The sequence below is a fragment of the Danio rerio genome, chromosome 3 (assembly GCF_052040795.2).
Source record: "Danio rerio strain M-AB ecotype USA chromosome 3, GRCz13ab, whole genome shotgun sequence".
In the NCBI taxonomy this organism is placed as follows: Eukaryota; Metazoa; Chordata; class Actinopteri; order Cypriniformes; family Danionidae; genus Danio; species Danio rerio.
The window spans coordinates 629,828-642,233 of record NC_141023.1 but is presented as its reverse complement, the minus strand read 5'-3'; the positions used below and the strand labels follow the sequence as shown (position 1 = coordinate 642,233).

At 37.8% G+C, this 12,406-nt stretch overlaps 2 protein-coding genes across 7 annotated transcripts in view; both read left to right on the top strand.

The window, feature by feature from the left end:
• LOC110438686 (salivary C-type lectin 2) overlaps positions 1 to 12,406 on the top strand; it is a 64,387-nt gene that overhangs the window by 9,469 nt on the left and 42,512 nt on the right. For 3 of the 5 annotated variants that reach the window (XM_087243870.1, XM_087243869.1, XM_087243867.1), the window contains exons 4-5: positions 621 to 736; positions 3,070 to 3,321. The exons of the other annotated variants lie outside the window; for them this stretch is intronic. In XM_087243870.1, the coding sequence (XP_087099996.1) occupies positions 621 to 736; positions 3,070 to 3,196 (243 nt within the window). In that variant the 3' untranslated portion in view covers positions 3,197 to 3,321. Of the gene's footprint in view, positions 1 to 620; positions 737 to 3,069; positions 3,322 to 12,406 lie in introns of those variants that run through there. 5 annotated transcript variants of the gene reach the window in all.
• irgf4 (immunity-related GTPase family, f4) overlaps positions 7,419 to 12,406 on the top strand; it is a 44,567-nt gene continuing 39,579 nt past the window's right edge. Inside the window, exon 1 of one of the 2 annotated variants that reach the window (XM_087243570.1) lies at positions 7,419 to 7,986. In XM_087243570.1, the coding sequence (XP_087099696.1) occupies positions 7,663 to 7,986 (324 nt within the window). In that variant the 5' untranslated portion in view covers positions 7,419 to 7,662. Of the gene's footprint in view, positions 8,068 to 12,406 lie in introns of both variants that reach the window. The other variant, XM_087243571.1, reaches the window with a different exon arrangement.

Here is a 12,406-nt window from a genome sequence, read left to right as displayed (position 1 = left end):
CATTATTCAGACACTAGATGGAGACAAACAGTCAAAAACACAAAGCTGACAGAAATAAGTAACCTACTATAATCGCCAGATGAGTCAGTTTAATTGGTTTCAGTGGTTGTTATCTGGAAATAACACACCTTGAATGTTGTGAATGACCAATCAGAATCAGGTATTCAGGAGTGCCGCGTAATAAGTTGCATTAGCATACTTTGGCGTCCTACACAAATCCATGTTCAGGCTTGTTTTGCCTGACAAGCTTTTGGCTAAATTTACTCATGCTATGAAAACAACATGTGAGGTGAGCCTTACAGCTACAATTTTACAGACATTATTTTAAAGTCTAAATTAAACATATATGGTGCAACTTCTTTTATCAACTTTTGTTTTCTTATTTATTTTTCTAGATAGTCAAGTAACGCTGTAAAATACTTTTTTAATGACAGCTTCCAGATGAGCTCGAGGTTGTTTTCTCTGACTCCTTTTCTCTTTCTTCTTCTGTTACTCATCAGATCATCCATGTTGATTTCTTCTGGTTGATTAGGTCGACAGTTAATCAACTGGTTGACACTATCAGTTGGGTCTCTGGTGCATGAAAGACAATAATAGTACTCCTGATTTTATTCACACAGAGACGTGTAACCTCATTCATCACAGAGAAGGTGAAAATGCCTGTGTGGCTTGGGTTGACTGATGCCGAGATCGAGGGCAACATGATATGGGTGGATAATTCACCACTGAATGAAGGGTAAGTGCTGGTAGGACATTTTATTCCACGTTAATAATTAAATAATTGTTTGAAAGATTCAGTATTCTAGCTGCATTTACTGTTTATATGTGCTATAGAGATGAAGCACATCTGCTGGTACAATAGTGCAACTGCAACAAGTATAACAGACAGAGAAACCTGATATATTCATTACCTCATTCATTACAAATAATTAAGCGTGGTGTTAGATTAAATCAGTATAGCTCACTGGTTATCAATTTATATATTATGCTCATGTGTGTTGCTACCACCTGCACTCTAAACTGCGAAAAACATCCAGAAATTAGCAGTTTTCTCTATATATGATTAATGTTTTTATTTATTATTTTTTTTGTTTATTCCTGCTTTTCAACTACATTATAGGAACTTGATATTTTCTCCAACAACTTTTAACCTTGAAAAGTGTGAAAAAGTGACTTTTCTGAACATGTGTAAGTTTGCAGTGCTATTTTGTCTGGGTATGTGTTGTGTTCTCACCGGCCACTTTATTAGGTACACCTCACTAGTACCGGGTTGGACCCCATTTTGCCTTCAGAACTGCCTTAAGCCTTGGTGGCAGAGATTCAACAAGCTGCTGGAAATATTCCTCTGAGATTTTGCTCCATGTTGTCATGATAGCATCACACAGTTGCTGCAGATTTGTCGGCTGCACATCCATGATGCCAATCTCCCGTTCCACCACATCCCAAAGCTGCTCTATTGGATTGGGCTCTGGTGACTGTGGAGGCCATTTGAGTACAGTGAACTCATCGTCATGTTCAAGAAACCAGTCTGAGATGATTGAGCTTTATGACATGCTGCGTTATCCTGCTGGAAGTAGCCATCAGAAGATGGAGACACTGTGCTCATAAAGGGATGGACATGGTCAGCAGCAATACTCAGGTAGGCTGTGGCGTTGATGCTCAATTGGTACTAATGGACCCAAAGAAAATCTCCCCCACACCATTACACCACCACCACCAGCCTGAACCGCTGATACCAGGCAGGATGATCCATGCTTTCATGTTGTTGAGTTGAGCATCCGAATGTGTCAGCAGAAATGGAGACTCATCAGAGCAGCAACGTTTCTCCAATCTTCTATTGTCCAGTTTTGGTGAGTCTGTGTGAATTGTAGCCTCAGTTTCCTGTTCTTAGCTGACAGGAGCGGCACCCGGTGTGCTCTTCTGCTGCTGTAGCCCATCCGCCTCAAGGTTGGACGTGTTGTGTGTTCAGAGATGCTCTTCTGCAGAGCTCGGTTGTAACGAGTGCTTATTTGAGTGACTGTTGCCTTTCTATCAGCTGGAGCCAGTCTGGCCATTCTCCTCTGACCTCTGGCCTCATCAACAAGGCATCTGCGCCCACAGAATATTTCGTCTTTGTCTTTGTGCGTGAAAATTTGCCATATCGCACTGCTACAAGTGTGATATTGTGTTTAAACAACAGTTGGACGACATAATTGTGTGTATAAAAAAGAAAATCAAAGATGGACAGTCTCAAATCCTTTTGTATGAGGAACTACTTTCTTCCGCTATTCATTCACATCTGCAGCTGACGTCAGAAAAGCAGAATCAGCTGATCAGCATGATAAGTAATCAGTCTACAGAGATTTAGCAGTATTTCTCTGTTGTAATCAGGAGATCACAATAAATAACCCCCCAAAAAGCTACCAGAATCACTACCAGACTAGGGTACAACATGAATATGGCATATACAGCACTACACCATACAAAAGAGAGAGATTAACTTAGAATGCCACTCACCTGTTCATTAATTATTTGATCAGCTGTCGTTTTCTCCCCCTAGGACTTATTATGTGGTCTCTGTCGCCATCTTGTGGTGAAATGTCAACTGTCTTTGCCCTGCTCAGTATGACAGGCTAATGGATGATGATGTGTGGAATCTTTGAAATTATAAATATTAATAATAGGCACTATCCTTATGAATAATCTGCATAATTGCTATCTAAACAACTACAATCTCGACTAAAAAAAGCCTCAAAAGAACATGATGTTGTCCAACAGCTGCAATATTTGTCACACTGTAGTGAGGTTATTGTTCTGCTGTCAGTCTGTGAGCGGAGTAATACACACGGGTGAAGAGGCTGTACGAGTGCTGTTATTGCAGCTATCAGCCAATCAGATTCTGCTCATATCAAGCATTGATCTCCCAGTATGTATATCTATGCTGAGTAAACATGTGGTATAGTCATCATTTTTCCATGACACTTTTGTTTTATTTGACAGTTTTACACATTTTACTCTACGACTTCCTGATCGATGTGTAGAATAGAAGTGTTCAGCTTGATGAAAATAATTTTTATTTTTTATTTTCAGGTTTTGGATGAAAGGTGAGCCGACTAACAATGATGGAATTGAGGATTGTGTATTCATGAATGCAATATCTTCTCCGAACTGGAATGATGTCCCCTGCTCAATACCAGCACGCTTCATTTGTGAATGAAAGAGTTGTTCTTTATTCATTCATTCATTCATTCAATGTTGTCAGCTCAGTTCATCATATATACGCTGCTGTCTTGTCATTTATTTTGTGAGCTAATGCTAATAAAAAGGAGGCATGTCTATCCACATTCACTCTCTGGACTATTATTCCCTGAATCATTAATCCCTGATTTTATGAGCATTACTCCACATACTAGCGGTAGATCACGTTTAGTGTGTTTTAGGCTGTATTACTGTGCACAGAGATAGTTTTTCACAGTAAAGATGTCATTTGCCACTAGTAAAATAAAAATAAAGAAAAATACACAAGATGTTCTTACACCAGACCCAATGTTATCTGGATGCAGACTTGCACATGCAGTCTTAGACATGCAGTCTCAGACACATGATCTCAATAGAGTTAGTGATGTCACTGTGAGGGGCAGGGATATGTGTACTCATTAAAATCATTGCATGAAGTCTCAGCTTTCATCTGCGGTCTGCAGCCAGTGGCTCTATTCTCAATATAAGACAACTGACACAACATTAAGATGACATCTCTCCCTCACATCATACAGTAAGTACAGTGATTTCTGCTTCTTCATCATTGTTTTATTGTTCTTAAATAAAGCATTGCTGCCATATCCTGTCAGAATGGATCAGAGACTCACAACCTTACTCCACAGACCTTTCTGCACTCACACATTAAGGAATATTTGGTAATAATAAGAACCTTTAAATATAGTATGAATTAAACAACATTCTGTCGCCTCCTCCTGGATTCTAAAGCTCTTTTAATGTTTACTGATGATCACCATTCTTTAGCTTGGAAAGTGATTTGATGAGACGCCTTTCTTAAACAGCACCTATTATGCAGAGATTACTCTTATGCGGGTTTTAAACCCAGTAATGTGTGTGTGTCAGCAGTGTGTGAGTATCTCCAGCAGCCTCTGATGCTCAACATGAGTGAATTGTGTTTGTTATAATCAGACTTGATGCTGAAACACTTTGATTGACATTCTCCCTTTGTATGATGTTATCAGAGGGGGAAAGCCCCGCCCACTAGTGCCCATCTCTCCATCTCATTAGCATCTCCAGCAGCCCTGAGTGAGAAGCAGCCGTCTGTCCATTAGCCATTAGAGTGTTTGAACTGCTGAAGATAACGTAAAAGCCTAAAAGGCTCAGATTCAGACAGATTTAAACCATTGTTTGTCAAAAATGGGAAGTTTGTCTAGATTTATCTACCCTGCCTTCACTTTGACAACTTCCACCTGAATGACTAAAGCTATCAACAAATTAAGTTTTGGATTTATTTGAAGAAACAAATAGCATTACATTAGAAAAAAATCATTTTGATTTGGCGTTTTGAAATTAAAATGGTCACAATAATTTGTTCAGAATGGTCACGCTTTTTGCTGCATTCAATTCAATATTTAAAAAGAATTAGGTGGACTCAATGTCTTTCTGTGTTGTGATATTAAGTGTTTTGTGTTGTCAACACTTTCCAACTTCTTGATTTCCATCAGCAGGTGTTGCTTTATTGGAAAATACAGTTCAAGCATAATGTAACTCCCACAACACTCCAGCTTAGAAAATAGATATGTAAATATTAGTAGAAAGTCACTATATTTTGAGGAGTGGAAATCTGATGGGATTTGGGCTGGATGATAATGGTGTTTTGCTACAGCATGGAGAGTGTTGTTGGAAATTTCATCTGCAATGTACAGCAAACCTTTATAACAAAATCATTAAGGCCTTTCCAGTAGATAAGGTCATTAGTTGAAGGCAGGGCTTGACATTAACACCCGCCAAATGCGGGTAGATTTCAGCTGTGGCGGGTTAGACAGACACCACACTAGCCACTTTGGCTGGATGAAAATAATGTTTAAATTGCCAGAGCTGCCTCATCCCTAAAGTTTAGAATGTTAGTTTAAGAGCGTTTGTCAATGTGCGTGCAAATGTGAAATGTGAATGGAGAAGCAGCATGATTGATAACTTTACGCAAAAGCAAAAGAAAACAGGACACTGAATGACAGCATGATCAGGCGATTCACTATCACTCACAGAATGTTTTTTACCTGCACTTTCTTTAGCTTAGTTATTTGTGTTAATATAGTTTAATTAACAGCCTTTACAGTAAAATTGCTTCAATAGGAGATTAAGTCTCTATTTTTTCATCAGTTACCTGATGATCTGGGACCTTTAGCCTGGACGAACTACTGTGTGTAGATTTAGATACATGAGAATTTTTTTTTTAAATATCAATTGTTTTTACGAACATTTTTGTTGAATTTAAGATGTACACAGCTATATTTAGCTTGTTTTGACACATTATTTAAAATTTGTGTCACGGAAATAATTAGTTTGGTGTGGCCAGGGGGAAATAATGGTAAATCCTTAGTGTTGAGCCCTAAAAACAGATAAATTAATTAGGAGGCATGTGGACATAACACAAAATGTAAAAAATTTTAGCATGCCAAAGTAAAATTTATGCATATAAAATATATTTCCCAACAACAAAAGTGTGGCTAGTGAAAATGGTGAGTGGCTAGTAACGTTGGAAAACTACAAGTCACAGTGGCTGGTGATCAAAAAAGTTAATGTCAAGCCCTGATTAAAGGATATATTGTATTTTTCTGACCCTTTACAGAATTTAGGAAAAGCTTTTCTAAAATAATTAAGAATTTAATTTTACAGACACAATTTCTAAATCCATTTACAAGAGAATTCCGGCAACAAATATGTTGACAATGTTGAAATTAAAAGAATCAGGAAAGACGTATTTGTCTTGTCTTCTTCCTTCTAATTTAAAAGAGGAGAGCTTCAGATTTTTATATGAAATATGTCCTTCCAGCAAGTCTTTAAGATTGAAATTCTACTTTGATGTTAATAACAGTTTGTTTGTTTGCTTGCTTGCTTGCTTGTTTGTTTGTTTGTTTGTTTGTTTGTTTGTTTGTTTGTTTGTTTGTAAAAAGATGTGAAGAGTTTGGAGCATGGTTTTTTATATATCTGACATGGTGCTTCCCTTTTGCTCAGAGGTACAGACGAGATTATGATCAAGGAAAATAAATTTCCCCCCATCGCTGTAAAGACAGTTACCTTTGTTATCTTCCTTGACAGAAAATTTTATTTAAATTTTAATCTTCTGCATTTCTTTATTCACAAATGTAGATGGTTTAAATACATCTAACTTTAAGCAGTGGTTGAATGAGGTAAAACTTGTTTTGTTAAACTGCTGAAAGATAAAAATCCTTTAAGCTTATTCATTGGATAATTTCTTATTTCTTCTATTCTCTAAGCTATTTTATTTTTCAAAGCCCCTTATGTTTTATTTATTTTATTGTAATTATTTATACTTTTTTCTCTTTTATAATTGTTTCCTACAATAAAAATCAAGACATTAATTCATATAATATTGTATGTATGAACGATTTTGTCTGTATGTTCAGTTTAAAACAATAAAAAGCTGTTGATGATCATGTCTGCTTGCCCTGTTAAACGTGCCACTGCTGTAATGCTTTGCGGAGTGTTTGCTCCCCCTGCAGGTGACCACTGTTAACGCTGATAGGAAAAGCTTTTAGGTTGGAATGGAGCTGCGATTTTATTCATTTCATTTTAGATAACCAATGTGCAATATGTTTTATTATTATTTTCTTTCGATTATAATTTTCTTTCATGTTGTAGTAGAAATGATGCATTAAAAACTTGTTTTCGTTCATTTAAAAATAGATATGGATTAATGGGAACACGCCCTGTTTGATAGCCTCGTTTAATGCATGATTATTATTTATATACTATTTGGATAGCTGTTTTTGTTTGTTTGGTTTTGCAATGATAACAAAACAGCTACGATAAATACAAAGCAAATAAAGAGAATGAATAAACCGTGCACAGATTACTTTTTATAAGGGGAAAATTAGGGAATTGTAAAATAAGATTAAATAAATAATAAAAGTAAAGAGAGAAAAAGACATAAGAAACAAGATGGCACAAGGAAATAAATACAAATTAAGCATAGGCTGTTAATGCGTAAATTATGTTTCATAATTCTATAGAATTGTTGACTTAGCTTACACTAAATTATTTCAAACCAGCAAAATCATCTGCGGCAGTCATCACCAAAAACTGTTTTCATGATTAACTTTAACTTTTTAAATTGTCATAGAGGTTAAAATGCGCTATACAATATTACAATTCAATCCTAGGTAATGTTGTTAAATCCTAAACTGAAAGACCGTCAGGATAACCTGTTTGAACACACCCAAAGGTGCTCAGACACTCCACCTACTCGTTTAACTCAGCAGGAAGAGACTCTCTTCTCCTTTCTCGGAAAATACCGTGAAATAATCAGCGACCTGCGGAGATCCGAAAGGCAGCCTGCACCTTTTAATATAATTTTTGAGTCATTTCTTTCTAAACAGCAGATAATAATCGTTCTTAAAGTCGTTCGTTTTCGGCAGTCATCCAGAAAGTAAAAGCAAAGTTAACATGGCTGAAGCTCTACGTGAGGAAATGGATTCTCTGTCTGTAGAGGAGCTGTTGTGTCCAGTGTGCTCAGAAACGTTCAGAAGTCCGGTTATGTTATCGTGCGGTCACAGTTTCTGTAAAGAGTGTCTTCAGCTGTTCTGGAGAAGCAAGGGCACTCAGGAGTGTCCAGTGTGCAGGAGGAGATCCTCCAAAGAAGATCCTCCATATAATTTTACGTTACAAAACCTGATCGAGGCATGTAAGCGACGTTCTTCAAGATCAGAGGAGATGTGCAGTTTACACGGAGAGAAGCTGAAACTCTTCTGTCTGGAGGATAATCAGCCTGTGTGTCTGGTGTGTAGAGACTCTCAGATACACACTGACCACACCTTCAGACCCATTGATGAAGCTGTGCCATCATGTAAGGTAAGACAAGTGTTTTATATGTAAAGAATAAAAAGCAAAAACATGGATACTTATGCTGATGTGGACAAATTTGCGTGCTTCAACCAAAAAGAAGCTTAACAACTTATTTGTTGTAATGGTGTATTCATTCCACACACTTCTTCCGCTTTATGCAGATTAATCGCAGTTCATTGTGTGGTGTGCCAGACTTATGGAGCCTTTTCACATTTGCATGTTTCTCCACGGCAGAAATGGTCATAGTTGGTAAACTCAGAGCGCAGTGAATGGGAGAGAACAACAAATAATTTATTTACAGTCCTAATAGCTGAAATAATGACAGAAAAACTCCAGGATGTTGTTATCGAGCCTTTCAAAGAGGAAAACAATAGTGTGATACTGATAACGAAAGCCAGAAGAGAGAATAATGTCAGATTTACTGTACTGCACCCATACACACCTCACAGACTTTTTTTGTAATTTGATGTAAAGATGATATAATACATACTAGGCTTGGGCAGTAATAGGGTAAACCGCAGGATCTAAAAATAGCAACGTTGTCAGTTTCAATACTGTCATACCGTCATAAAAAAACAATGCACTTATAGGAGACAATTATTACATATTAAATATTATTTATTTAATGCCTTTAAATGCGTATGCGTGATTGTCATCACGGGACAGTATGGAGGAGAGAGAAAGGTGAGGTAAGATGGCGAGTGACACACCAAGTGACCTGTTCTTGAAAAAGAACACAACCTCTGCAGTTTGAAAGTATTTCCGGTTTTGACCAAACAAGAAGGGAGACGTGGTAAATGCAAACAAGAGGTCTGCATTCCTGCTGCTGTACTGCGGTGCAGGAATACATTTCAGAATAAAGCGCAGGAAACGCGACCATGTCTTATCCTTGTTTTAATTAATATTATATTTTGATAATTAATTATGAAATCAAATGATTCCTTCCTGAATTAGTTGTACTAAAACTATTAAATGAAAGAATTAACTTACAAATTAATTCATGATATTTAAGCCTAAACAAACGAACATGTACAGAATTCAAATCCATTAGATTCTAAAATGATTTTTTAATTTTAAATCATAATGTAGCTGAAAGAGAACAATTCTAAGTTAGTGTCAGTGATTTTGTCTGTATATCTTAGTCCGTAGCCTAACAGACAGAGGCAGAGTGTTTGTGGGGTGAAGGATTCGTCATACTGTATACGCACGGGAGTGAAGCGCAGAGGAGCTTGATTTTTGCATAATGATAACTCCGCACCAATCTGAGGCATTTAGTTTATAGCTATATAAGCTAAAATATCTATGCAAAATAATGCAATACTACATGCAGTATGATTATTAGAAGCCTAATAAGAAGGTCAACATATAATGTGGTTCATGAACCGCAAGCGAGACGCAAAAAGAAAGCACAGAAGTTATGGTAAAATCAGATGCTCAAGTCATACTCTTTAAAATAATGACATATTAAAAATGCTGACAGAATGATAAGATATGCAGCGGAGCATTAAATAAATGCATATTATCTTTGAAGCAATCAATTTGAGATAGGCTATAGCCTTTTTTTATTTGGATGAATTAAAAACATAATGGGAAAGCCCATATAGTCCTTAAATTTGTAATTTAAGTTAAACATATTAGGTCAGGCCTATTTTTTTAGGTTCTTTTTATTTATATTTTTTTCTTTGCTGTTGGAAACGCTGGTGCTTGAAGAGTTTCTGTAGTTAATATGCTGTATGCTGCTGTTCGCATGTTAAAATAAATCAGTGTTTTAAAATGCAATATCTAATGTGTATATGTATGTATGTAAAAGTGCCGCGTATATATATATATATATATATATATATATATATACGCGGCACTTTTCTTTCCTTTTGTTTTTATATCTCCCTTTTTAAGTTTCTCTTGGCTCTGTTTCGCGTCCAGTTTTGCTTTAACAAATGGGTTAAAAAAATACATTGTACATGTACATTTTATTACCTGATCCACGTAACCAGCGCGCGCGAATAAAACTGCCTCTCGCACATGAATAGGCTATATCCTTTAACCGGTCAGATTAATATTTCCGTCTAATTAAATTGTTATATGTTATATCCCTATTCTATCTGGTTAAATTAGTGGCGATTGTCGGTTGGGAAAATGAACCCAAAAGAGCATCCCTATATATATGCACGCTGTGGATAATCTGTGGATCGGGTAATAAAATGTACATTATGATTAATTTCGGGAGGATGAGTTTAATTATTAAAGGGTCACAAAACACCAGAACACATTTTTTGAGCTGTTGAGAGTCGTATATGTGTCCCACACTGCTAAAAACACATATCTCACTAAAAATTAAAATTGGTTGTTTTTGCATTATTCGGGTAAATTCATACTTCTGGTCTGAAAGAAATTTTTGAAGCTGCGTCACGGCTATGAGATCTTAGCGTGTATTTCAGCGTGTAGACTGGACATCTATACCTGGGAGTGCCTTATTACGTCTCTGAGTGTGTTTAATGCATTTATGACTAAGGCTTGGTTTAAACCAATCAGCACGCTCTATTGTGCAACTTCATTAATATTCATTACTGTCACTGTGTTTAAACAGCAGAGAGACGCCATGTTGTGTTGGCAAAACAAGCGTGAAGTGTTGCGTTTATAATGTGCAGCAGTGAAGTTTTGTTTTCATTTTCTCTCTTTGAGAGCGCAGCTGGACTCACGACTCACGTGTGGAGTCTAAATGGGGGTGGGGGGGGTGGGGGTAGAGATTCCTGTGGGAGGTGGGCTGGGCAGGACTGCGGGGGAGTCGTAACTTGGGGTGTGATGCTTAAGCTGGAAAGGTGAGAGTAGCGGAAAAATTCAGCGGACAGGGCGAGGGTGTGGTGGGGTGGGGAGAAGGAAGAGATAGCGGAGCAACTCGACGCTGAAAAAAGAAAAGTATTGGATAGTATAGGGAAGGGCGCAAACATTCAACACTTGAACCAAGAGAAGGAGTGGCAGAGGAACTCAATGCTAGAAAGGAGAAGGAGGGTGTGGAGAAACTCTACGCAGGAAGGAAGTGAAAGACTGTGAAGATTTCATACTGATAGCCTAGGGGCTATTGTGCTGGGATGAAAACTCTAAAAAGGGGCGGGGAGGTTGTGGGGGGGCAGAGTTAAATTGTCTTTAAATTCAGGATGGTGGATGTCATCTGGTGAGAGACAGCTGGGCTTCTTTGAGTTGTAGTCAGCTGAATCGGATGTAGGTGTTAAAAGCCTTCTGAGGACCAGTGGCTGAGGGCCTGGATCTGATTTTGGGAGAGCCCGTTGTATGCTGCTGTAGTGGCGGCTCCGATTCTGAAAGAATGGCTGGAGAATGAGTCGGCGGAGAAGCCTGATAGGCGTAGTATTTCTTAGAGATGTTTTTGAACCAAAATCTGGTTATAGGGCGGTTATAGTCATCGGTAAAGAGTGGAGAGAAGGGATTGGGGTCTTGGGATGTCCTAAACTGTAGGAATGCTAGGAGGGTTTGGAAGTGGTGGGTGGGGGATGGGAGGTCAAAAATGTATATAGGGTGACCTTTACAAATTTGGTCTGTTTTGCTCTGATTGATGAAGAAGAAAATGGTTTCCTTGTCAAGCAAAGTCAAATCGGAGATGGTAGGGTGGATGGTGGGGTGGAATTTGGACAGGTTGTGATTTTTGAACATCTGAGCAAGCCAAAAAAAAGGCTAGGGTAAACATAGCATGGAGAGTGCAAGCTATATTGATAGATTGGTAGCCTTTGCATAGTGTGTGGATGCATTTGGTAAGAATAATAAGAGTGATGGGTAGCCTAGGTACAGGGGGGTGTGGGTGGGTTTTCTTTATGCCTTTAATAGGGAGAGAGTTTTGTGAGTTATGTATGGCGTCTGAGGGAGATCCGTGAATTCATTTATGGAAGAACAGAATCCTGTTTAGGTAACTTCTGATGGAGCTGGATTGTATTTTTTTTAAAATATGAAGGTGGTAATGGAGAGGAGGAAAAGGTCTGGAAAAGGTGCTTTGTATACTGTATGGAAGTGTTTAAATGAATTCCATGCTGTGAGGTATGACTGAAGGGTTCTGGGGGCTATTACTTGTAGAATGAGAGATACAGAAATATGTTGGAGGTTATGTAGTGGGTGATCTACAGCAAGATAATTTCTGAATAGGGAGGGACAGGTGTTGGATGGGGGTCCGCTCCTGGAGCCAATAGTTGAATTTCTGGAAAGAGAAACAAGAGAGAGTCAGCAATTTGATTTTTACATCCTGCTACATGTTTAGCAACCATAATAAATTGTTTATTAGCTGATGTCCATAGTAGGCATCTTTATGGAGGCATGAGGGGTGGGGAATGAGAATACCCTT